Below are 27,890 nucleotides of genomic sequence, written 5' to 3'. Positions count from 1 at the left end.
CAAAAAAAAGTTTGTATTACACCTCTTCAAATGGTTGCTCCCTGCATTGCAACAATTTCAGAAACTATTCACACACAACAAGGCTGAGCTTTTCCAATGTTATCTAGGATAGTCAGCTACCCAAATTCCATCAAATTTCAAGGTTCATAGAGATGATAAAAGCTAATGATAAAGGCACGATTTCTACAGGCAATATGGGATTTGAGGAACGTAACTCCCCAAGGAAAGAAATACTCCAGCACACATGCTCTTTCCTCTGGGGAGAAGATAAGAGAATAAACAACATGTGACAAATGTTAGTCATGTTGCCTAAAACACAACTGGAAGCTGCTCAGACACAACCGTGAAGAACAAAGTTTGTGAGCTCCAGTTGAGTAGGACTAAACACAACTCCTTTGGGTTCATTTCCAAATTCTGTCCCCGCTGCTCTACAGATGCAATCACATCATAGCCCCACACGTGTAAAATCTGATTTATACTATAAAATTACACAAAGTGACTGTGACTTGGGTTGCAGCGCAATTGATCAGGTCAGACCACAACAGAATCAGTTCTGATAGCAGCAGTTCGTGTCGCCAGCAATTCTCACAACCTATTTGGTAAGAGGTGCAACTAGCCAAGGTAGCAATTACGGTCTGGATTTTAGAAACCTTGTCATTGTGACAAATGTCAAGTCATTGAAATAGCTGCAAATTTCCCCTCGTATTCTCAAAGTAACTAATGACAAAATATATATATTTGTGGACGTGAACGTTGCCAGTGGGTGTACATTTTTCCATATTTCGTATTACCCAATAGAAAGCTGTAAAAGTGTACTAGAGAATTCAATTCCAGTGATGATCTCAACAGCATACTTTGTTCCACATAACAAACCACCGTATGAAACCACATGACTGCCAAGAGAGATTTCAGCCTTTGTCAAATACTGTATAGTAGGTAAACGTTAATAGTCAAAATTTGCCCCCAAAACACATGGCTTGCACTACTGGGCATGAGTAGTCTTGGTCTATAGGCCATTGACTTGAAGGCAAAGAGTTCAACAGCGCTATAGCCTACCAAAACCCTCTCCAAGCCCCCACTAAAAGCAGCTGTTTCCACCATGGAGCCATTTCCACCGTGAAGCCACTCAAAGTTTGGCTCAGCTTGCTTGGTATGAAGCTGCCTTCTCCGAGATCCTCACTGAAGACCATTGTACACGGACACCACATCAGGCATTGTATGTAACCACTGCTGCCAATGGTAGCAGCACCCAAACAAAGTCAGTTTGGAAATCCCTGGTTTGGGGTAATTATTCCTTTATCACCTTTTCAGGGTAAGCAATCAGATAAAAAATTACCATCACTCATTCTCATAGAAATGACACAATACAGTGAATGCAAACAAGCCCAAAATCTTGACAAATCTTCGATCTGTTGTTGAACTGGGAAAGACCAGGGCACTGGGCAAAACCCAGCGGCCATACCTATGAAACAGCTAACTTGAAGAACATAAAAAAACACTTTATATTTCTTACTGAAATGTCAGAATTTCCACGCATTTAAGCTCAGATTCGTACAGATGACAATGTGGCACAGAAAACCCACAGTGGAGTCTCAGCCTCAAATGGAAAATATTATGACAGTCACAGTGAAAAAGACATTTAAATTTGAAGTACAATTTTTACCATGAAACAGGTAAACCACTCATCAAAATTCACAGAGAAACAGAGTTTGCTTGTGAAATTAAAATGCTTATGTGGAGGGAGGAGGGGGAAGAGGAGGAGGACATAAAAGGCAAAGTGTTTCTGAGTTAGGAATACTTTGAGTCCTGTGGGTGAACTTTGATAGCTGAGAAGTCTGCGTGCAGCGACAATGAGATGGTGTAACTCTAAGGTCAATATTCAAGACAGAAAGCAGACTTGGGCCTAGGGAAACTTCTTTAGAGTCATAAAAAAAGGTCAGTGAAAGAGAAAGAGCCCGTAAGGCGTTCGCACAGCATTTTGTTCTCAAAAGAGATGGGAGTGCATAGCAGAATATAAAGTGAGGCAAAGGGAGATAACAAGGCATCCCAGGTAATACCTTGCCATAAGCATATAACATGAGAAAGGCTTACAGAACAGGTTAAGAGCAACAATACACTTCACTGAGCTAAAATCCTGCCTCCATTAAGACCAATGACAAAACATGCACAGGTTTCAGCAGTCAGGATTAACTACTCCCACATTTCCCTATTTCAGGTACCACATTCTCCTCTGCAGCAGCGCAGAGCAGAACTCCTTCCCGTCCACCTGCCCACGTCCCGAGTCCCTGCGACAGCTCATACAGGAAAGGGCATTACTATGGCTGTGTGACATATGTCAGCCCAATCCAAGGACTAGAGACTTTGCACTGAGCTTTGTACCAGACTTTTATTATTTTTGCATTATTGCCCCATCAGGGCCTTGGAAGGGAAGCCAGCCAAGAGTTCTGAATTAAGTGGCCATCTGACATAGCTACTTTCAGTCTGAGGAAGTCCCTCTGACAGCAGCGCACCGAGCGTGACTTATTTCTGTAAAATCTGAATTCCCACTTGGCCCCTAGCACCCCAGAGCTGGAGGAAACCCCAGTACTCTCCAATTGAAGCTTTCTGAAGCAGCACTGAAGAAGTTCGAATGTTCTTTTGGGCTGATACTCACAGCTATCAGTGAGGTTGCAGAATCGTCTGTCACAATCATAACCAGAATTAATTCATTATTTCTTCTTTCTTCCCTAAAACTGGAAGCTGCCTGGGAGAGGGGAGCTGTTCTGCAGTTACACAGTGCCTACCACAAAGCAGCCCTTTGCCTCAAACGGGACTTATCACAGTAAGATCAGTTTTAACACAGAGGTAGGAAATACAGTTAAGGCCCTGGGTTGGGACTAGGGAGCATAGGGTTCAACTCTTAGTTACGCTACAAATTGTGTGACTGCAGGCAAGTTATTCTGATTTCCTGTGCTTCAATTATTCATACGTATGATTAAGGTAATAATTCCCTTCTTCACAGCATGTAAATGAATTCATGCACTTTGCGAGATGCACAGAGGCTAATTTGGTGAAGCTCACACAAGTAGGTAGACACAGAAAAATACGGCCCGTATCTCCACTGAGAAATTAAGGACTTAATAATACACTGTGATTTTATTAGATATGGGAGTGAACATTAAAGAGCGGGAGGAGATATTTAGGATGGCGCAGAGTAGAGGATCAAGCAGGAATAAGAAAATCAAATCAGAAAAAAAATAGGTGGCATATGAGGCAATTTGCAGGCATGGTGTCCTTTCAAGCCACGAAATGGTCAGCCCAGGGAAATGTAAAATGCCCTTGAGCTTGGTGACATTTAACACCACACAGGACAAAAAAAGAGAGTGTGCAATAGTCACAAAAAGGTGGATATAATAGCTGCTGCGGTCCTTTCCACCTCCAGATTCCTCGAGCCGAGGAAGCAATTGTCAGAGCCAGGGAGGGCCGAGGCAGTGCTGAGGTTTCAGCAGGAGGGCTGAGGCTGCAGAGAGGCGACACACGGTCCCCCCGGTTCGCTACTGTAATTAAACAGCGCACTTTGGCTTTTCTAGAGCTGCCTAGCTCAAAGCTTCACACACAAAAATATTTACATGAATAATAGACCCCTGCACGAATTAATCACAAAAAAAATTAAAGTGAGACCTAAGCCCATGCTGGCTCTGAGCAGCATGTAGCTTTGCAAAGGAAACTGCCTCCCACTCCGATGCTGTATCTCGCTGCTGTGCTTAATGACTGTAAATGTGTTCATTGAAATTCATGGGGGCTCTTTGATTTGTTGCTTTTTTTTTTTGCCTGGGAGATTACACACACACACACACAATAATCGGTATATACCGGAGTTCAGAAATAACAGCAAGTCCCACAGCTAACCCGAGATTGTCCAAGACAACCTGCATGCAGAAGTCACAACGTGTGAACATCTAAAATAGATGCTGCTAGAGCACACAAACACACGGACTTGTGACACGCAGTGTCAAGTTACCTCCACTTCTGAGTGCCCAACCTGTGACATCTTAAAGCAGTCTGATTTTCAGAAAGAACCAAATCTCTAATCACATTATGAAAACTTTGCCTTAATCTTTTAATGCTTGCCAGTCCAAGCGGAGGCAGCAATACCTTGGGTACGTTTCATGGGATGCACGTACATTTCTGGACTTCATGGAGTTCTGATGTCTACATTCATGTAGACTGATGTCTACAGTGCATTCTACAAGCACTTTTTAGATTATCATATTTTGGGCCAAGTATTAGGGTTCATGAGGTCACGTGGTAAAGGACAGGTTCACTAGATCATGCGGGCGGTAGAGGAGACCATACAGCTAGATCTGTGCTTAAAAAGGTTTCTGGACACTCCGGACACCTCAAAAGGTTCAAACACCAAAATGCAGCAATACAACAGGAGAAGCCTACATACCTGCCATTAAGCAACTAATACTTTCTTGACTTGGAGCTTGAAATAGAGCACTTGACTCACTTCATGACCTCGTGGCCCAATGCCTCTTAGTAAAGATTATTATCAATTGCCTATTGATATATATGTGGCTGTTCAACATTTTGTGAGCCTCCCAGCAAATGAAAAATGGCTTGTCCTGACTTTTTGCACAGCGGCAGTCAATGATAAGTTATTTCTGTTGACAACTACCACGTACTATTACAGCAGCCCTATGCAGCTAGCAGTGAAACACCACTAGATACCCGTGGTACATCAGCACACAGTAAAACAATGGCAAAACATTGCACCTACACACCCTTTGTTTTCTAGACACGCCTGCCTTTCCTATAAATATCTCCAGGGCACAAACCAGCAGCTTGACACCTGCATCTACCTGCCAGTTGTTTACGATATTGTAAAATAAGTGGCTAGTGGTGAAATACTGTAATAGTGTTCAGTCCTCCCTTGATCTTCTGTGGCAAGCAGTATTAAACGTCAGATTATATATAAACTCCGAAGACTTCATCCATGCTACATTTTGGCTAGAACGGACCACAAAACCATGCGCACGCACATGCAGAAAACAAGTAAATACACTAGTCAGGACAAACTTTCAAGCATCTATACCTTCTCTACATATAAAAACACAGGCCAGAATCTGGTGTAAATTAGTAAACATTAGTGTTCATGTACAACAGCTAAGGGGTTGGGGTCCTTATTTGTACCTTCAAGGTGGTTCTGTATGCAGCCTTTTATTACTTTAGTAGTTTATTATGATTTATCTTGCAGCTACTGGTAGCTCTGTTATTTAAGCTGATTCATCAGATTGTGCTTATTTATTAACTGATCTGCAGGATTTTACAGATAAAACAATGTTCCAATCTGCCACAAGGGTTATAAATAAGTAGGTGGCATTTTTGTGCCAGAAGTTTAATAAACAAACAAACAAACAAACTCACTCACTCACTCCTGTTTCATTGTCACAGTCACAGAATTACTGAAATCTCCCTAACCATCCAGATACTTGCAGGGCTCCTGCCACAGTCTCTCAGCACCCATTAAATAATTAAAAACAGAAAAGCAAGAATCTTACACCCCATTTGCTTCCTTTGCAGCACAGAAGACAAACAGTTCACTTCGTAGGTTTGTATGTTGTATCTACGTATGTGTGAAAAACAAAGAAAAATGTACGTGTCTGTGAAACCATGCAAATAAATTACATAGTAAATCAAGGAAAACACAGATAAGGCCACTAACGTTGTATTTAGTTCTGAAAAAGATGAAATCCATGGATACTTGCTCCAATTCCGTGTCCCAAGAAACATATATTGCAACAGATAGAAGCTCTCCTCATATATATTTCTCTTGGCTTACCTTTATTTCCTTCAATGCAAGGGCTTCAAAGCTGGCACATGGCACTCGACACTCATTTTTAGTTTATATTAATGGCAACGGAGCTCTCAGATCCCCCCATATGTATCTGAAAATCTCAAGTGCAAATCTTCTGCACTTGCGCTGTGAGGCCACTGAGCCGGGTGCACTGTCCTTGTCCCACGCCAACATATCCCAGTCCTTCAGGCACCCCTGGCACTGGTAGGGTTCCCAGACTCTTTACACTGACTCCGAAATGGTTAAATATTATTAAAAAGGGACTCCGTTTAAATAGCACTCTGGTGGTGAGATAAACTAACAAAACCCAGGAAGTTCACAAAATAACTGGGTGTTTTATCACCTGGCCAGCTTCAAAATTGCTTAAAGGCAGCCAGGTTTACGGCAACTTACTTTTCAAGGGGGAGAGGCCCTGCAACGAATACGAGAGAGGTGACTTCGGAAAGGAGCCTCCTCCCTGCAATACCTCCACAGTATCTGGATGTGGGTGGGAACCACCTTAAGATAGAGGTTCAACCTTAACTGTATGTACTGGCTCTGTACTTTCCACTCCACTTCAGACCTTTAACGTTATATTAAAGTCGACTTGATAAGTGGAGCGTTAATTGGTTCACACGACAAACCTTCCAAAATACGCTCGTTGGCTTCTCTTCATTTTAACCCTGCTCCTGGGACACAGCGAGTAAGAAAAAACGAAAACAAGTTTAGGTCGATCTGTTGTTCTTCTTTGCCCTGTCCTGTCACTCCCCATCAGTGCCACAGCTCAGCAGGAATTTAAGGAGGTGACTGGAGATCCACACATCATCGCAAGCCAAGCTCTGCAGCCACCGACTGCAGGCCGAGAGGAACAGCTTACGCATGCAGCACAGGGTGTGGGTACCTCGGTGCAGATCTGGAATGCTGCTGGACAAACACTCCCTTGAGAAGTGCTTTTGTTTATTTTGGGGGTTTTTTTCCCACTTTGGGTAAAACAAGTGTAGATGTTGGGCCAGATTCGTAGGTACTATCAATGGAAGTAATACCCTGAAGTCAATTTACATCAGCCGCTTACAGTTTGTTTTTATTCCAAGTGCTGCCCCTTTGCATATCTTGCAGAAGTCCTTTAGCATTATAAAGCCAACAGAATCTATGAGTTATTTGAAGCAAGCAGTGCCAATCATACTGTTACCAGTTATTTTATACTATATAAACAAAGGGAGACAGACAGAATACATGACATTTAACTTCTACTATAGCACTAGATAGTTTTCTTCTGCATAAAACCACTGAACAAGCCCTTAACTCTAGCTCATTTCTTCTCATCCCATGGCAATGAGTTCCACCGTTCCACCTACATGCTCCTGCATGAGAAAAAGCATTTCTTTTAGCACCTGACACCTTTCAATTTTATGTCTCATATTAGGAGATAGGAAGAACGCGCTCCGATTTCCCTTTACGTAAGTAAGTTTTCCCTTTTCTTGTCACTGTCAGAAACAAAGTTTTGGAAACAGACTACTAACAGCAAGCTGTCATGAAGATAATAGCAACACGGGAGGAATAATATTGACAGCTCCTCTTCTTTTCCCAACTACTGAAGTTGGGAGTTTTCACTTATTTTGATCAAGGCCAGCAGGGACGGAAACTTTGCTTCCAAAAACAGGTCAGGCTGTGAAACTAATGGGCTCCTTTGGGACATGAAAATTTTTACTCATACTTTCCTTACTGCCCAAGAACCAGTGTGGCCCATGCCTTTGTGTTACCCTCGTAAAGATCTGCTGTTCAAGCATGTGGTTTTGTCATGTCTTGCATAGATGTCAAATGAGGTCAAACAGAAAAAGAGCTGACTGACTCCTTTTACCTAGGCAGTTTTCCTATCTCCTCCTGTTGCTCTCTGCCTAACAACATATATATTTACCACCATTACAGAGGAGCTCGAAATAATGGTAGGACTTCTCTCAAGCAGACAGTGCTGAGCCAAGCTGTGCAGCATACTTTGGAAAATCTCATATGCTAAAAGCTCCTCCAGGATGAGACTTTTTGGGCCAGCTCACTGCTCCCAAATGCTCTTCCCAATACCCAGAGCATTTACTCCAGCTTCATCAAGGCAAATGAATCTGCTGCCACCAGGGCTGGACAGATGCCTCCTTTCCCCACCACGCTCGTCACCAACACTTGTGGTCTTCACTGCTCCACATTCAAAGTTAGCCACAGTATTTGGCAAGGGAAGTCAGGACCGTTTTGTATGAAAACAATTCTTAGCACAACAAAAATTAACAGTAAAGAAATCTTTTAAGGGATGATGGGATCCTTTAACTCTCCGAGAGATGAATCTGGGATACTGGACAACTTCCATTCTAGCGCAAACCTCTACATCAAGCAGTGTCTATGTCTGACACTGAAGCCACATTAATCTTTTCTGGGTAATAAAATTCAGCAATTCCTGTTAGCCTCAACATCTTTCCTAGTTGTATTTTTTTTGGTAACACAAAAAATAAATAACGACAGTTCCAGAGCACTTCCTAAACCCCAGGATTTTTTAGGTTTGCTCAGTGGAGAGAATGAGGAGGGAGGGGGGGAGGGAGGAAAGATTTGGGGGTTTAGGATGGGTTTTTTTTGGTGCGATTAGTTTTGCACTATGAGCCCTGGATAGATTCAGAAACTGTTATCGTGGCTGAAAGGGGGGCACACAAAATGAAAGGAAATTAAATATGGGTGTGAAATTAAACCAAAAGGAAGAAAAAGAAAAGAAGGAAAGAAAAAGCAACTGCTTGGGCTGAAAGTAAAGACAGAAAAGCTGGAAAACACAAAACAGAGCTCTCTAAACATCCAGAAGTAATTTTAAAAGGCTTCCTGTAACAACAGGGAATTTAGGAACCTCTGAACATACTTAACTGCATTCCTTGATGGAAAAAAACCCAAACAAAAATTCATACTGAAGGTTCCACTAGGCTATTAAAGAGAGGCAATTTCTCTGAGAGGTTTGAATCAAGAGTGAAAGAGTGTAAAACTTCTCATTTCTCAATACCTGGAGAAGAGAGAAGAAAAATCTCTCTTTTTCTCATTTTCTTACATCTAATTTTGTGTGTGTGTGTGGAGAGTCTTGTAACTGAGTCAGCAGACAGGGATTTAGGTAGGACATCTGGGTTCATTCCTATCTGCGACACTGATGTCTGGAATGCCTTTGACAAGTCCCTTTTTGTCTGTACTCTAGGTTCATCCTCTGCAGAAGGTGGTTGGGCAGTAAACCTTTCTGTCTTCTTGTCTTAGGCTTGAACAATCTGAGAAATGACTGTCTCTTACTATGAGTTATATATTACCCGACACAAAATGGTCCTTTCCCTTCTCTTCACCAATGGTGCAATCCTATGCAAGGGACTGTACACCAGTCAAGTCAAACTCATCCTGGACTTCATGCTGATCAAGGCAGAAATCTCATGTATCTCAACCAAAACTGTACTTGCAGTCTCCTGAAGTCGGCTCATCATTAGCCCTTGGGACAAACTCATTGCTCGTAGAAGACTAATGATATGAACATAATGGATACATTTTTCACAATATAGCTAACGTGGACGTTTTACTGTGGCACGTAAAAGTCAAACAAAGCACTTTTCATGGTGGATGATCTATTCTTTGAAGCTCAGCAGCTTCATTCCAACAAAACATGCCAAAAATCCATCCTTTGATGCTGCTCAATGGAAATGTAGCTACGGATATTGAGACAGACCTGATCCTACAGTGTTACCACCACCTGCAGTGTCACCCTAAGTCAGATACAATACTATATTTTCCTTCATCTCCAGCTCCTGGACTCAGTTGACCAAAGAGAACAGTTAGCTTGCGTGTTTTCTCACTCCCTCCCCACTCACAAAATAAATATCATAAGGTAAATAAAAAGACCAATTTATCACCTTTCACTCTCCTTGTTTGTAAGTATCTATGATCTGGGGGATCCAGATTCATGATTTTTTAATTCCTGGGGCTAGAAACATATCAATAGCGTAAACTCTGAGGAATCACGCCAATATCAATGGAGTTTCTTCAGATTAGTACTACTAGAATTGATATCAAAAGCTCGGTCATTTTGTTCAAAAACACTTTCGTGAACCACCTATTTTCCTACTGGAAATCTTCCACTCTCCTGTTGTTTTAAAATCCAGTGAAGTTAAGATGGCTTTTCTCCCTAAATGTGCTCTTGTTTATGCCTTAAATCATTTCGCTGTTCCAACCTGGTGTTTTATAGGAAGAAAAATAATATTATATATGAATCACAAAATAAAGTGCCTCCTACAAAAGACATCACTCTGTTAGGAGCATATTTTAAGTGGCACATTCACTGTGCATTTAATTTTCATTTACAATATGCGCTCTAAAAGCAATACACTGGCTGTATGAGTTTTTGTTTTCATAACCTATTCCTGACACCTAACAAGAACTGGGAGTGCTGCTCCAGGATTTGGCAAGAAGGAACAGGTTGTGGATGAGCAGGTTTCTCTGACTCACCTACACGGATCAACAAGGAAAAATAAAAGGGAGAGGGTGGAGATTGCAAAGGGGGAAGAGAGAGAGAGAGGGGAGGGGAGAGGGAGAGAGAGAGGAGTGACGTGTTCCTTTGGATGCGGTGTGTAATGCAGCTGGCAGACTGCCTGCTCGCGGTGCCACAGAGTTCCAGACATGCCAGTCCAGCTGACTCAGCTCTTCGGAAGAAGGAAAGGGAAGGGAGAAATTTCACAAACGTTTCTGATATCCAAGGGACGGGGATCGCTAGGATCTCCTCAAGGATCTTTGAACCCGTCTTTCACACCGGGGACTCGAGTGCTGTCCCCAGAGAGGTATTAGAGAAAGATGTTCACACAATAACCTTGTACAGAACTGCTTATGCTCGTATCAAATCATGCCCTTGTGGTTGTTGGAAAATTCAGCAGCACAGCTTCATCCCACAAACCAGAAATGTCAGGCCTTTCCTAGCCAAGGCTAGCTGCTCTCAGACAAGCCACTGTCTCCAAGGAGACGAGCAAAATGCATGCACATGAAGGGTATCCAAGTGAGAGAGAGTCTACGGCCCATGTCGCTTTTCTATATAAAAATTTCATCATCAGATTCTCAGCAGTGTATCCTTTGCATGTGATTTATTTTCTAGGAAGAGCTTGAAGCCCTTAAATACTCTGCGCTCTGCCTACCTGTGAGACGAGCTCTATCCCACGATACAGTACCGTGCTGTAGGCAGCTCAGAACAGCCCCAGTCCTGTCCGGCTAGGGGGAGACTCTGTGGTGTCCTAGACTTCCACTCCAGACTGATGAGGCAGGAGGAAGAAAGTACCTATTTCCCAGCAAAAGGAACAGAAACACAGGCTAATGCCCAGACTGTCAAAGCCCCTAATTCCTGCTGAAATCAAGCAGACCTCAGTGCTTTTGAAGATAAGAGCCACGGTGAACTGGCCCCAAAATCAGCACCAGGATGAGCTTGTCTTAATCTTCCGGTCAGGATCCTCACCACGGGCCCTCGACCGTCTCAGAGCACGTGAGAGCATTCCCGCCTGTCTCGCTGGAAGGGAAGGAAAGGACGTGTGCTTGGGGAGCACATTCCCCCATCCTTAATACAGAGTAGCTGGCTCTCTGGGCAAGTGGAGTCTCAGGGCAGCAGCAGCATCCCAGGGTACTCTGTTGCCTTACATTGAAAATCCTACTGAATTACACTGCCCCACTGCTCCCTCACAGCGCTTCCCACAGAGGTACAGCGACTCTTGCATACTTAATACAAAAAGAATGAACAACCTTTAAGTAGAGGCTTTTCCGAAAGCGAGTGCTTTGCAGTGTACAGATAACTGTGTGGTTGGGGAGCGTCCCAGCCAGGTGCTCTTTGTCAAAGTTTCAATAGGCAGGGCCTCAACAGCATTTCTCCAGCTTCAGGAATGAAGATAGAGATCTTGACTCTCTGTTGCAAGGCAGGGAGGGAACTTGGGGCACCCTGTCTGAAATCAACACAGCACAGTTATGCAAAACATGTGTGCAACTGGCATCTCTTGTGTAATCCTGGCTGTAATCAACCTCTCTAACCACTCCAGAAAGGAAGGAGGGGCAGAGGGTGGAGAAAGTTCACACTTAGATCAAATAAAAAATGGGAAAATATCCAGAGAGCTTTAGTCAGGTAAAAACACAGTTCCCTCTCATGGGAAACCTCCAGGACAAGTTTCCTTGAACTTCACACAGGGTTATAAATAGGAGGAGAGTCACACAGAGTTCAGTACAGGTTCACTGTAAAAAAATCTAGACATTCTCATTTTCTTCCTTGAGTGATATCCATAAATATCTTAGCTGTAAGCCAATTCATAATTACAGGTTGCTGAGAGCTCGGGAGAATGTATCAGTAGCAGCTTTCTGCAGCTCTGCTATGGCATGGTGTTAACTGTGTTATTTTTTTCCCCCTTTAGTTTCTCTTGGCTTCTTTTCCAGATGGCAAAAATACCTCTCTTACACCTTAAAGCACTCGTATATTATCAAAAATGTCAGTGGCGGTTCTTCATTTCACACTGCCCCATAAACCAGCTCTGAGATAGCAGTGAAAGGTGGCCTCAAACCACCGCTTGATTCCAAGCTCAAACTTTCTCAAGCTGAAAGGTTTCACAAACTCCTTCAAGAACTGACAAAGGCCTGCTCCAAGTGCTGGATCTCCTTTCCTCAGAGGCAGTATGCAAAAGCTTTTTGCCCTTGAAAATAATTTTCTCAGGAGAAAAAAATAAAACCTTTTTCCTCCTTAGAGCTGCTGTGGTATTTTGCTGCTCCGAGTACATGCAAGAAGTGGTCTTGGTTTTGCTGAGACGTGGCTTCGTCAAGTCAAAACTATGTTCTCATCTTAAATGCACGAGAAAGCTCTCAGTCACCTCTTGGATCTCTCTTCTGCAAAAACCACTGCAGCTGCCTCAGAAGGCTGCCTCTGGAGCAGGACTCCTGATGCACTGCATCATGTCCCTCAAGCTTATTCTAATGCAATGAGACATCCAGCTCTCAAAGACGGTCTGGAGCCTGGCCATGCAACGCCTGTGTTTACAGCTGCACCTTAAATTCTGGTTTTGTATGTACATATGCCAACTCGAGCATAAAAATAGTGGATTTCTGAAGCAATCCCTGATAACAAGGAAAACAAGGCCAAAAGAGGCCTCTATAGCTTGAACTTAAAGGAGCAAAGGACTACACATCTTTAAATACCTAAGCTACTAGACTCTCACCTGCCAGCCTGCCCATAGTAGTTCTGGTGCAGAAAGAGAAGTGATTCACATGAAGCTACCTTGGTGCTTAGGTACCTGAACTTGCAAATTGAGTCTCTCAGGGTTTTTTCCTATTTCATTTTCCCATCACTGAAAAACGGATAACAACGAGGCAACAACATATACCCACTTCACACAGGCTTTGGGCTGATGAAATAGATAGGGTTCATAAAAGAAACAAGACGCAAAAATTGCAGGCTAAGTAGTAAGTCCTTTAGCATTATTAATAATCACCTTACTATTGTGTCTAAGATAATCACGCCAGTATCAGAGTATAATACCTCAGTGGTTATGGTAACAATACAAAGTTATTATTCCTTCCACTTTGTAATTATCTCATTTCACTATTGCACAAAGGCTAAGTAAAACTAAGGAAATAATATGCAATGCTATGCAGCAGGGGCACCAGCAGCACTGGAATACTCTGCTACGTATTTACATGACCTTCATTGCAGCAATATGCACGTGCCTTGCAATCATTTGTGCATGCTGCCCTCTCACCATCATGACAAGGTTGAGAAGTGCTCTTTATTTCTACTTCACTGACAGGCAACTGAGGCAGAGATGAGGTTAAGGGGTCTGCATCTGTACTGGCCTGTGTTTCCAAAGCGTAAAATGACTTCACAATTTAGGTCCCTCATAAATGAGTGAATAAGGGTACCAAAAAATTCAAAATTAGTAATAAAAAGAGATGAGAGGATTGGAAGATAAAGACAGACTAGAACAGAATCAATGCCAGCCATATGACTACAGGCTATCACAGTGTAAACTGAGCACAGGAATTACTCACAGTCACAGAAGATAGTGTTAGGAAGAACAATAATCTGCAGCAAAAGAAAGGATAGTTTAGGTTGAATATCAGGATGAGAGTCACAGCTTAAAAAGCAGATGGGAAGTGGAATTGTCTCCCTAGGGAGGCGATAGAAACAGTCTCTCTGGATGTTTAAAAAACAGGTTAGGCATGCTGTTTAGAAGGACTGCTGCTCTATATGCAGAAGTCTTATCACATTCATCTGCTTTTTTGATGCCAGTGAAATCCCACATATAGCACCGTGGCAGAATAAAAGCCTAGAGGAAAAAGAAAGTCACTGTCTCATTTGCTCCTCCAAAGCAGGATGGCTGGCATAAGAACTGGCATCACCCAGCAGTGGAGAAGTGTCCGTTTTCTCTCCAAATAGCAGCCCGGTAGGGCAGGACCAGGTGCTTCGTTCTGGTTGTATACGGCCTGAGGCAACACAAAGAGGGACAGAATCTGGCTGATGATGCCAGGCTGTGAATTGCTAATGTGGAGGGGAGACAGAACACATGCAGAAAACTGGATGTCAGCAGTCCCGTCCCAAACACACACTTCCATCTTGGCACAGGCATTCCGTCAGGAAGAAAGGAACTGGTCAAAATTAATGGGGGATGATCCCATGTGAATCTTACACCACAATGATGCTGTCTAAACAAGGACCTTGTTGCCCGTAAGTACTGCGGTGCTATCTGACTTTCTGCATGAGGGGACAGCAGGTTCAGGCGGTCTGAAGAAAGGGGCAAAGGACACCCCGTCCCCTCCTTGTGAGCACCTTGCTGCACTGCAGAACTGAAATCTGCCCTGGGGAAACTTTCCCTCATGGTGAAGCTTCAGTGTTGGGGCATTAGTACCCTTCCCCATTTTGGGGTGCAGGACCTCCTGCCTTAACACAAAACTCTTCCTTGCCAAGGGTCCAGAGACTTAACCTGACACCAAACACACAATTTCTCATTAAGGAGAGGAAACTTGGATGATCAGGGAGGAGACAATGCAATGTGCCTCCAGACCTGCTCTCCCCCTTCTCTCTGCTGAAGAACGGAGGACTTGCTGGTAGACCTGCAGGTGGCAGAGACATAGCAAGGCCACGTTCCACCGAGAGATATAGCAGGAGGCACAAGACTTGTCTCACAGATACCACGATAAATCTTAGCACCTACTAATCTTGCTGTGAACTGATATTTAGAACGAGGATACTCCCATGGTGTTGGTGTCTCTCATCACTAGCAGAGTGGGTGAGTCTTTCTCTATTCAGCCAATTTACAGACAGCCCCCAAGCACTAAAGGAACAGGCCACCTCCTGCTTACGCTGGGGCACCACGAAAAGCAGGGAGCCGCACAGCGTCTGTTCCCCTGTCATCTCAATCATACACCCGGGGCGGGGGGGAAGGAGGGAAAAAAGCTGATACCCAGTACTAAGAGAGAGAAAGAGATTCATGAGGCTGGTACGCAGCACATCTACCTTTGCTCTCCAGGACCACTTCTCCCGTTTCTCTGTCTTATCTGTCGGAAACAGGTCTCCTGGGTTGAACAGTCAAAGATTGATCCACAACTACTGCAGATAAGAGGGAATCTTTGTGGAATTTCAAGACTTTTAAAAAAAGTCCAGCAAGCAAAAAGAAAACACTTCTTGCTTTGGGTGGAACCATATCTTTTCACAACTTCCCCCGAAAACAAAGCCCAAATGTACTTTTTCTGGAAAGATCATGATCCTACAGCACCCCTAAATCAAAGATGGTTTCTCAGTGATAATTATGCTCTGTAGAAAAGGCTTAGCATGACCAAGCTTGTATACTGAGATAATCCTGAGCACATACAAGATGATCTTTTCATATAGCTGATACTAATACTTGTCACAGTAGTGCTCTGGAGGTGAAGAGGACCCCACCACTTCAAGGATCAGGTTCAGATGGGGTTTTAGCGAAGCATGGGGTACAAGTTGGCTCTACAGAGGATTACACTTTAAATAAGGATGCCAAGGGGATGAAAGACCTGGCATACCAAACTCCTACCCTTGAACACATTTTGATCTTACCTTCCAAAAATGCACATACAAACAATATGGAATGCAGAATACCAGAGATTTTAGACACTACAACACAGAGCAAAGGCCTCTAGGTACTGAAGCATTAATGAGATAGCAGAGCTGCTGCAGTATTGTGTACATGCTAATAACAGTTTGGAACCTGGAGTCCGATAAGAAAAACGCAAAATGATTTTGTGACGACGTTAATTCCACTGAGTTTAGCTGAAACGGCGTAAGAAAACCTGAGAGAAGAACAGCTCTGCCTGACTAAATAGAGCTCTAAGTATCAGATCAACAGAATAAATGCCCACTGGCTCATCACAACTGAGGTAAGATGCTGTTTGCTAACCTATTTGCAGAACTGGGATTTGTATGCAAAATATCCCCTCGCCTCTTCACATACTTGCTTCATTTTTCACAGATAGTATCCTACTTGTTCACATTTAATTTTTACTTCCCCATTCACAATGTGTTTGAGTCCATCCAGCTCAGAGTGTAATGAGGTCCCAAGATTCTTCTAATTATGATGTTCCCATCCTCAAAAACATGGTTACAGAGTAGATACTGGGCCTTTTGAGAGTGGAGATGTTAATAGTGGTAAAAGTCTCTTCAAGATAAAAAAAGCAGTTTAAAACATTGACTCATCATTATTCTTAATAACCATCCTTGCCACTGTTTCAGTAATTCTCACTGGCTTTTGACAGGCAGGACTTCATGCACAGCATTGTGTTTTTCAGCACTGTGCTTGTTCATCCAATTTTTCAGCTGGACCGAGACACTCACAGGTGGGATGACTCTCCCAAACATGTATTGAGTCAGGCACGTCGTCCGAATTAGGAACCAGGTTCCTTCTGCCTCTTGAGCACAGTCGCACACACAGATACCACTTGTCAGTTCTGCCGACAACAGCCATGCAATTGCAGGCGTGTAGGACATCTCGAACGGCTCACTACCACACAGGAGGAGCTGAGAAGAAAGTCCTTATGGAGAAGAAGAGATGAGAAAGAAAGACTTGCAAACCAAGAAACATACAAAGAGTTACTAAACTCCCTTTCCATTAACAGGGCATTTACCTTTTTAATTATACATGCCTTTTATCTTTCGCACTGTTTGCTAAGATTGTGCTTTTGGGAGTTTTTGCCTAAGCCTTTCTTTTCAAAACAAATGCTTCACTGCTTTTCTTTTGCAAATAAAATGATACCATTAGTTCAGTGCTATTGAAGAGCTGGGCAGTAACAAACAATGTGCAGCAGCAACGCAGGAAGAAGAGGGGGAGGAAAAAGCAAATATTTGTTAAAAGCAGAAAAGGGAAAAAAAGCATTTTCTAAACAGGAAAGAAGTAGCTTCGAAGCAAATTTTAAAATATATTGTGAGGAAAAGCTTCTGTGACAGGAAAAAATAATGATCTGACTACCTGGTTTTTAGGAAGAAATAAACAGTAAAACTGTTTTCATATATGAATAACACTTACATACTCCCACAGTAAGGGAATGTGATTGAAGTTGCCAAGATAAAGAGAAAAATCAGGCAATTCCAGAATTCAGGTTGCCTGAGAAGGCTTCGTGTGGCCAGTTCGTGCGTATGCATGATGAGACAGTCTTTTAATCACAAAAATCACAAAATAATTTGCCAACAGGACCATCCTTGCTTAGTGCAAAGGATGGATGGAAGGTTCTCACTTAATAAAAACCTAGCCTGTGTTTTGTTTTCCCCTTAGCAAGTGATCCTATCCCTCATTTACGGCTTACTGCCCAAGCCCTGCTCTGAAAACTAACGCACTAACGTTTTCTATGGGCTCTTCTAGATTGCTCATCATTGCAGTCTTGACTTTTTGAAGAACTATCAAAGCATTTATGTGTATAATAGCATTATGAGGGGAGGGCTGACTTGGCTCCATTTTAGACACAAGAGAAATTAATGTCAAAACCTAACTGCTAATTTTACGTGCCCATTTGAGGATGCCTGGCTTTTCAGGGTAAAACAGCATCAGGTTGTACATCATATCTTTCAAAGTACAGAGGTCAACATCTAGGTGCTTTAACCATCAGATTGATCTGTCAGATCAATTGTCTTCCTTAAAACTTCTGGGTTTTGTTCATTAATTGCCTACAGTAGAATTCGTCTCATCTGTTCTGTATCTGCCTTTGTCTCGTCATGCAATTCTAGAGATGACAGAGAAAATGGGCACGTCTCAGGGTGAGATAGCAGGTACTCTGTGACTGCCATCAGGAGATTCGCTTTGCCTGGATGTTTTCCTCTTTAAAAACAGCAAAAGCTAGGCAAGGTGAAGCCAATTCCTGCTGGTTTGTCAAGTGCATCCTGCAGGAGGGGGCTACCAACTTTTGCCCCAGCCCTCCACAGCCTGTCCTTACACTCACAGCCTGGAAGCCCACTCGGGCACCTCTCCTGTATTATCTGTGCGGGGGAACTATGGAGTTAATTCTGAAAACAACATCTGGAAGTCCTGTAAGTACCTTGAGGCTCATGCCCACTCCTAGTGTAATTCTGTGCATGAATCTCACCCCAGGCGTTATCCTACTGATGTCCTGAAGGCATCATTATATTCCTGAAATCAAAGAAGCTGCATGTGGGAGGAAAATATAGACACAAAGTTCATCAGAACTCCATATGTCAGTAAAAGGTAAATAATCGCAGGAGTAAATCACTGCAAGATAAGTCCTTAATTATTTAGGGTTAAAAAGCAGTAGCATTACAAATGTGAAGTAATGTTTTGTTAACCACTCATCCTGGGAACACTTATATAGTAAGATATTATTCTGCACAAGAAGGAGAGGCAAACTGTGGATTGTGATGTTTAGAAACATTTTCAAATAAATAGGAAATAATATTAAAAAGCATGAACAAAAAAATCCATCCAAAGCAAAAAAACCCCACAAAAACCTGTCAAATAATTATTTTTTAAGTTAATAGTAGTTTCAGCTATTTCAAATATCTGAGACGCTTCTGCTAATTTCTGTTTGCAGTTACATTTCCTTATTTTTTCACCTTTCCTGTCTTACAGTACAAAAACCCTGCACTAAGCACAGGAAAAATTGACTAACTGGCAGTAGTGAGAGAGTGTAACTGACTAAGTGGTGACACCAACAAAGTGCTTTCAAATTCACAGATCAAACTAGCTGGGAGAAAAAAAAAAGATATAAAAAAATTCTTCAATTCCTTTCTTGCACACTCTACCTTCCATAAAAAATGAGTAGTTTAAAACCTTCTTGGGAAGGAAAAAAAGAGTGGTGTTTTTTTTTTTTATTAATAGCACTCTCTTATTTAAGGAGGAAAAGGACATACAACATAAAAAAGGAAATTGGTCTTGCATTTATGAAATCATGTGCCAGATTCTCAGCTGGTACGAAATAGCAGTACTTTCCTTGCTTAGGGGATGTAATTCCAATCTTTATCTAAAGAGCTTTCCTCTGATAAATATAAAAACATATTGAGACTCACCTCAATTTAGACATTAAGTGTACCAGATTGAAACTGGATTGAAGTCTCATATTTCAAAATAGTTTTCAAACTCTTCTTTCTATATTTTATCTGATATCCTCTTTTATGGTCAGAAATAGCAGAAGATGTAAACATTCGATGTTTACTAGATTTGCTATACCTTCAAGGTCTACTTATGGACTTTGATGTGTGCTTTATTAAAGCAGAAAGTGCTTGCATAGTACATCGATACGATACTGTTAAAAATCTCTAGGGAACACCTACCCATCTTCTCCATGAACCATGTTCACATATGTACGCATAAACCAACCAAGCTTGCCTATATGACAGAGACAGAAAGACACCTTAACTTCCATGCTCACGTTCAGATTGGCATTTCACCTTTGTGTAGGTGGGTGCCACGTTTTAGGGCAATATCCCAGGTTTTTAACTCTTCACCTGTGAGTGCTACTCTAAGAATTGTCTTGGAGAGTATTGTGGGAGCACTTGTCTGTTCCTGGTGGCCCTCTGCTGAAAACTATTGTAGCTCACTGCTTAGAGGGGTGACACCTTCTCCACTGAAAACAAAACATAAAATTACAAATGGAGCACAGCTGAACACAGCTAAGTCAGTTAGGGAAGCAGCTCCAGGGGAACTCGTGTGCCTAAGGAGCTTAGGTGCCTTCTGAAAATCCCACGCCTTTACATTTCATCCTTATGCAAAAAGCAGAAACATCAGCCATGTACTTTTCACACAGGAAGAACGAACAATCTCTATCAATAGCTGTATCTAGGTAACAAAATCTATATTCATATTATGAAAACAATCTTCAACCGCAATGTTCATGTTTTGTAATGTGGGCTATTTTATGTCACAACTCCCTTTTTTATTTTAATTGTGAATATTTTTATTGTGTTTTCTTTTTTACTAAATTTCAAGTTGAAACTATGGTTATGGTCAGATGTGTGAAAATTGCACCTCACAGTTCCACAGACATTTTCCCTTCTGACTTTCAGATCAAATCCTCTCGGCTGACAACTCTCAAGCAATTCTCTCTCAGCCTAGTCCCAACACTTGCACTCCCTTGGAAGCTTATGCTTTCTGTCAGCAGTACGTTTGCATCAATACAGCCTCCTGCGTACTCCAAAGTCTACCTGGAGAAGCTTACTAGCTTATCCTTTCTGATTCTTGGAAATGTCAAGGCAACTCTGTATCTTAAGACCAACCTAATGCTCATAAAACAGAAACCTCTACTGAAGCGAGGCTGACCCTGTAGAAGAAATGCATATAAAGAGTCAGGAAGCTCCATGATTACATTTTCACATGCAGAGTTTCTGTCTGTGGCTGCACTTCAACCACTGTGTTTCAGTAGTCACACATTTGCTAACACCTCAAAAAAGTTCATCTGTAATGCTGTCACTTGTAACCAGTCCAATTATCTCTGCTCATTCAACAATGAAAAACACAGTCTCCTATAAATGGCCTGGATACAAAATTGAACATCCTAGGAGATAAAAAACACAGCAAGTTCAGATCTTACTCAAGAGTCCTACACAAATGAGTAAGTGGGCGGAATGCGGCCCCTTGGTGTAGTATACAGGGACTAGAAACACATCTGATCCTGATCATCAGGGCTACCAACGTGACTACTAACATGCAGTTATGCGACGGGTATTCCTTTAGAACATATCAAGAAACTATATCAAGTAGACTTGATATAGACATGATACTATCAAGTAGCAAGGCAAGACAAAACCAATCTCTCTCCGCCACCTTCTGCTCTAGGGTGAGTGCTGTGGCTGCCATGAATTAGGACTTTACAGCAAGTGTAACTGAATCAAAAATGCAATTAGGAGTTTTTTGAAAGATGAACACGTACGAACTCCACCAGTATATAGCATTTATTAGATGAAGAAATGGGTATGAACTGCAATGCAGGTTCCAAGAGCACACGGTTATTCTTTGCGATCTTTGGAATTTCACAGCCACTTTGGAGCTGAGAGTGTCAAAACAATCTGCCAGCGAAGCCTGGATACACCCAAGGAGACATTCAAAGGGAAATGCGATAGCATCAGCAGAGGAGCTCAGTTACACAAAAGGAGAGGTGTGGCTGAACCACAGCTTTTCTGATTTACATCAAGGCTTTCCCAAAGTTCAGAGCTGCGCTATCTGAAGAGGATGGTACGGACCCAGAGCCACCAGGAACAGACAGTTATTTTCACAACCTGCTTCACTTGAACGGTAATGACAAATGAAAAAACAAGAGGGAAGAGAAGACAAGGCGGGCTTACCAGAGTGCGTCCTGAGGTGTCCCGTGAGGGCGTCCCTCCGTCGGCAGGCATAGCTGCAGAAGGGACATTTGAACGGTTTCTCCCCAGAGTGCAACTTGATGTGCCTCAGCAGGTTCCCCTTCTGGGTAAAAGAAGCTCCACATTGGTTACAGTGGAAGGGGCGTTCACCTGGAAGGGAAATGGAAGGGAGAGAGCTGTCAAGAAACATCGGAAGAGGCATGGAGCCCGTTATCCCGCTCTTTGTAACAGTGCCATCTTACATAGGTACGGTCCCCACCAGCACCATCACACGGCACGTGCTAAAGTCAGAGGCCGTTTCTTTTGCACAACGGGCAAAGCCTCCACTAGTGCTTTGAGGCTCTTTCCTTAAGGTCATTAATGCAGCCTGATTTTCTTAAAGTTCTCTACCTCAGAGGTTTTATCCTTCATAAAAGATGAGCCCTGCTCAAAATTTAGATCCATAACTGTGGTTTTGTAGTATTTATCTCTATGGTTTTGCACTTATTTTTAGTATAGGTCCAATCCATATGAGTATTTAGAACTGATCATAACAATTGGACTTGGACAGATGTTAAGGTCTTTGCTTCAAACTAAATCTTTTGCTTACATTATACTTTAATTGAAATCCCTTTTTAAAGGCTGCTTTGCATTGCTAGAGTGGTATGAAGAGAATCAATGCAAGTGAGGATCAGGCCCACAAGCTTTGGGCAGTAGCAAACGCTGACAAAAATCTTACACCATTAAACTGTGAAATAAGCAAATTTGTGCTCTAAGTAAAACTAATTGAAAAGACTTGTTTGATGGAAAAAAAAAAAAATTAACAGAAACTCTGCACTTTACCCTCTCCTTTCACCCCATGCATTCACACACACACATCCAAAACTTATTTTGATGTTAATCCTTCATATTTGCCCTGGACAGTGGGGATTGGATCCGTAAAAACAAACACCCTTTTTTAATTATTATTATTTAGAGGAAAAACCCTGACAAACTCACACAGGTTTTGTGACATATTATCAAAACCATACTCTATGTCAACATTTGTTGAGGACACTCAGTCTATTCCAGCATTCTTGGGCAGGCAGTCGGCTCTAATCATCTGCGTACGTCCCACTGTGCAAATCAATAGGGCACAAGCACATACTTGTGCTAGCCACTTGCCTAAGCGCTTTACTGCAGCTGGGCTTTAGATACTGACATGTTTTCACCAAGTAGGGCCCCAGTTCAACAAGGTCTTGAACATCAGATTTCAGATGTAAGCAGCCTCATTCATTTTTTCAGTGCATCGCCTATTACGGAGCCTTGGTCAAATCCTGGTGGGACTTTCTGAGGTTCAATTCACTGGCCTGAAGCACAGACCTCGTGAAAAACAAACACATTCGGTGATCTGTCACATCTCTCCAAAGCCTTTTTCAACTGCTTTAAAATGATTACTCCCTTGCTGAACAAAATTAATGCTATGTTTTTATCAAAGTAGTTCATGTGTCTAGTGTGAAGTCCAAAATAAGTCTGTAGGTTCAAATGGAAAGAGAGGAAGAAAGAGAGCTCTTACAGATGTCCACAAGCAGTTCTTGCTTCAGTGGTCTAAATCACTGCCAGCATTATGGTCCTGCCAGGAGGGCAGCAGAAGGCAGGTGTGCCACATATATGCCATACCTCTGCAACTTTACTTCACATGCGTGAGCTGGAAATTACATCTGAAACCACTGCAGATGCACTGAAGAAGATACTAAGGTTCCTACAATCTTGCCAAGAACATTGTGGAGTAATGATAAAAAAAAAAAAAAATCAGGGCATAAAGCTCTTCTTCCAATACACTGAACACGAGCTCATTGGAATTGATAAAGAGTTTGTGGTTTCCCTTTCAAACTCCCACACTATACTTAAAGGATCTGATTAGCCATTATCTTCTTTTATATCATTTCAAAATGTCCATAACAGAGATATGCAAAGAGACTGCAGTAGAAAAATATATGGGTTTTTTTTTTTCTTTTCTGTTTTGCTTTTGCTGTCTGAGAAAACAGGCAAAACCCCTCCCTTTGACAAGTTTCTCAGTATTCAGGAATGATAGCTTCAGTTTCAGGATGACAACATTAAAGAAGGTAGCGAGTTTCTTACCAAGTCTGAAGTCTTTCCTTTTACTCTTGCTGTATTTAAAACTACGCAGTTAATGTGTTTTACCTGCTACATCACCCACTTATCTTTGTTATTTTGGAGGCCACATATGAGCAGGTATTATTCCTCGATAAACTGGCAGCTGAAGAGATCCTGAAAGCCTTCGGTCAGGAATTCAGTCACTGCACCACAGTTTGGTGGCAAAGATGACACAAAAACACTCACCACAAAGTCACCAATAGTTTGCTCCTCTCTTGCAACAGACAGAATCTGCTACAATAGCACATCTTACCCTAAATAACCTTTGTATCTATTTAAAGCCAGCATGAATTCATTTTTTCCTACTGGCTTAATTCTGGGTAAATAGCTGCTTTGATCTGTTGGTTATACTTTTGTCCAATCATTTGATTCCTGCTCCTTGTTTAAGCTGCAGGCTTCTGGGATGACTCTTAATTTTAGTCACACCTTTGAGCTATTGATTAGCAGCTTTTACATTTAGCACAGCTAATCTGAGAGACCATTATCCAACAGAAGGGTGCACAAAAAAAGTAAAGGCTGAATAAGAAGATTTTGCTGGTTTTCCAAGAACTGTGCTGTCTGATGCCCACTCCAGATACTAGCAAACCAGCCTTCTTTATCTCTTCAGTGCCTTGAGAAGACTGTTTTCCAATTATCTCTCCTGCTGCCTTTTCCTGGTAGGTTTGTAAGCAGTTCTCCAGTATTATTATTTCCTAATAACAAAATAACAGCCTTGACATCCTTATTCACTTCCCTTCCTCTTCTGCGAAAACTAAAAGTTTTTATCAATAGGCTGAAATTAATCACACTTCAAACTAAACATCCACTCACAAAAAGTCTTTAAATACATTTCTTCTCTACATGACAGTCCCTGACTGTGTTTAAAATGTTTTCCTATCTTTGGGGGTGACGGCAGCACAGACATACCAGAAACTATAGACCTATTGAACAGGTGGCATACACGACTACAAGAGGGTAATGACAATTATACGCATGGTGCATTTTTCACCATTTATAGCTATGTATTTACTGTTTGACTCTATATACTTATACTGATTTATTAAAATAAGAACTCCTTATAAGAAGAACATGTACTGAAAGGTGACTAAGCAAGCTTTTTGCTTTTCAGCACTGGAAACTATGTGACTGCAATGTAACTGCAAAATATTTTTAGTCCATTTTATGTATTAAACCTTTTCTCTATTTTAGAGCTAAACCAGGGCAGAAAAACCTCAAACCTTAGTGATAAAAAAAAAAAAACACCAAACCAACAAAAAAACCCCCCGACTTTGAGTGGGGAGAGGGGGAGGAACAGCTAACCAAACAAAAAAGATGTTTCTTTTCAACTCCAGATTTAAGATCTAAAGCCAGACAAAACCAAGAATGCCTAAAAAGCCTTGTTCTCCAGAGCAGAGAATTTAATTATCTAAAGTTACGTCAGGAATGGACAAGGCAAGGTAAGCCAGAGCTGCAAAGTATTACCTTTCCTAAAGGCTTAGTAAGAGGGACTTGTGCCAGGGAACAGGCCTGATAATTAATTAATTAAATCGATGGGGTTTTATCATTTTACAGTTAAATAAAGTATTAATTAAAAAGTATGATTTCAAATATTTACCTCCAAATTACAGTAAAATACTGTTGAAACTTCACAGTTCATTGTTTAACATGCATCCATTACAGCTATGTCTCCTCCAGGATAAATAATAATGAAATATTACTGCTTTTTAGCTACACCAGTATCTAAAGTACACAAGTTAACTTGCTGGTGTGTAAACAAATACTGAGATGAAAGGTGAAGTGGACCAACAGAGTCAGGGTTATTAGCAAGACACGGTCCTTTCATAAGTATCTTTAATATATGGCAGCTGGCTGGAGACTTCATAGCACAAGCTACAAATGCTGTCTAGCTGATACAACCTGAAACCAGGCGAATGAACTGATTAACTTCCTACTAATAGCTTTCATATTTTACCATGTATATGTCAAATGTTATTTCAAAAAGCAAACCAACTCCTTTTTCTGCTTAATTGGAAGCTTCCCTGCACAATAACTCTACTGTCTCAGCACGGAAGTGCTGCGCAGAAGTTTCAGTATGAGTTATCCTTCTTCGAATCTCATACCGGTGCAAAATACATCAATGATATTTTCTGTATCAAAACAGAAATTTGACTGAGGACAAAGAGCCTGCAGACCTCGCAACCAAGGAGACTTAGGTTTTCATAACCCTTGGCTGGTAACTTTTGTCCCTTTGAAACCAAACGGAGCGACACACAAAATAATGCACTAGTTCTCATTAACAGTGAGGCCTGGTTATTTCTACAGCAGTGCTCAAGTCCCTTCCTGTGAATGTTTTAATTACCTTTTTTTAAAAAACCCTGGTTTTAAAGTCTCTTCACAATAACAAGGAAAGCCAGGATAGAGTCCTTCTACATATAAGAACCAGGACTACATTTAACATCTCTCCTGGCTAAATGTATATCTAAGATCTCAGCCTTTTTTGTTTGGCACATACTTTTGATATGCAAAGGATAGCTTAGGTACTTCTCAAACAGGATTTTTTTTTTTTTTTAACCTCTTAACGCAAAATTACTGTGCCTATGCTGCCGTCAGAAAGTATTTGCTCATACTAATAATATTGATTTTCACCCTTCCATAGTAGGCTTTTTGTTAATAGTCAGTTAAAATGAAACATTTCTCCTGATTCATCAGGTGCTGCAACTGCTCTGATTCTGCTCTGTCCCAGGAGCACAAATGAAATATCAGCTGTGCTACCGACACACTGACAGGCAGTGAGTTGCAACCTGCCTTTACCCAAGTGAGACACAGAGCAGCAGGCTTTGCTCCATTTCTGTATTTGTTATTCTGGGGACTATCTAGTCTGCGTACCTACTTACTGTTCTATCAGATTCACTTAACTGGCTGCACATCACTTGAAATCAGTGATTTTACTAGGGTTTTTTGTTGGGAAAAACCTACTTCCAGATAGGGCAATTTATTATAAAACAGTAGTGACAAATCTGTCGTGAAAAATTCCTGGGAAATCCTGGGTGATTTCCAAGTGTCCTCTGTACACAAACTTACAACCATATTCTTAAGAGAGAAAAATCCTTTAAGTGAACTGGCAAAAATATCAGAAGAGTTTAGCTACTGAGTACTGCGAGTAAAACACATCCTTATGCAGAGAGCAATTTCAAAAACCTAAGCTCTCCTTCCTTATGCTTAAGTAGAAAATGAGACTTTTGGAAAAGTTAGATTTAGGAACCTAAGTAGAAAACATCACTTTTAGTAATTTGGCCCTACAATTTTTGATTCAGTGCCAAATCAATTCATATTGCGAGAGGTAGGAGCCTGCACTGGGTTACAAATTAAACCAAATAAAACCTTTCTACTAGAAGAATAAGGCAGGCAGTCCAACGGAGTTAATTGTAATGTGTTAATATGATCATTTGTTTAAATTTGTTCCTGGTTAGCTGCTTTAGGCGTAAAAATCTTTTATACTGAACAGCACGATTGGGTTTTTCCTCATTTATTAATTGTGTCCCAAAAACTTGAACTCTGCATGAAAAAAACCTAAATGGCATTCAGAGTTCCAGTGTTGCATACGTTCAATTATAATGCTACAGATGCTAAAGCAGAACTTGAGGATTTCCTCATGGGCACGTAACGTATCTCATTTCACTCACTTTATGCTACTAAAACGCATGTGGACTGCAAGCAATGATCTGAGACCCTCCTGTAGTTAGCACCCCAAAAAAGCCTAAAAATAACCTATCAGCAACCCAAAGAGAAAGTGAGGCAAGATTGCTATCCCTGCTGCCTGCTGTACCCGGGGACTCGGCTTTGCTCTGCCACTGTCCCGCTGTGTCCACCCAGAGAAAGCATTTAACCTCTGGGTGTTCTTAAAACAATGAAGATGATCCCAACCCTCCCTTAGAAATAAAAAGTGTTTCAAAATCCAGCAGTGGACTAGATAAAGGACTGAATGTTACGGTGGAGAAAAATCACAATTCACAGCGCAAGGGAGAACAACGTGTGGACCTTGCAGATCATAGAGGGAGCAGCATGGCTGTACCAGCAAATGGTTTCTGCTTCACCAAAAACGAGGAGCAAGGAAATTTTAATTCAGGC

At 41.7% G+C, this 27,890-nt stretch overlaps 1 protein-coding gene across 7 annotated transcripts in view; it reads right to left on the bottom strand.

The window, feature by feature from the left end:
• IKZF2 (IKAROS family zinc finger 2) overlaps positions 1–27,890 on the bottom strand; it is a 111,774-nt gene that overhangs the window by 17,023 nt on the left and 66,861 nt on the right. For 6 of the 7 annotated variants that reach the window (XM_050899749.1, XM_050899750.1, XM_050899753.1 and 3 more), the window contains one exon: positions 21,630–21,797. The exons of the other annotated variant lie outside the window; for it this stretch is intronic. In XM_050899749.1, coding sequence (XP_050755706.1) covers positions 21,630–21,797 — 168 coding nt within the window. The remainder of the gene's footprint in view (positions 1–21,629; positions 21,798–27,890) is intronic. 7 annotated transcript variants of the gene reach the window in all.

This window comes from Gymnogyps californianus, chromosome 7 (genome assembly GCF_018139145.2).
Source record: "Gymnogyps californianus isolate 813 chromosome 7, ASM1813914v2, whole genome shotgun sequence".
In the NCBI taxonomy this organism is placed as follows: domain Eukaryota; kingdom Metazoa; phylum Chordata; class Aves; order Accipitriformes; family Cathartidae; genus Gymnogyps; species Gymnogyps californianus.
Note: the sequence above shows the minus strand (reverse complement) of the source record. Positions and strands in the feature narration are given on the sequence as shown.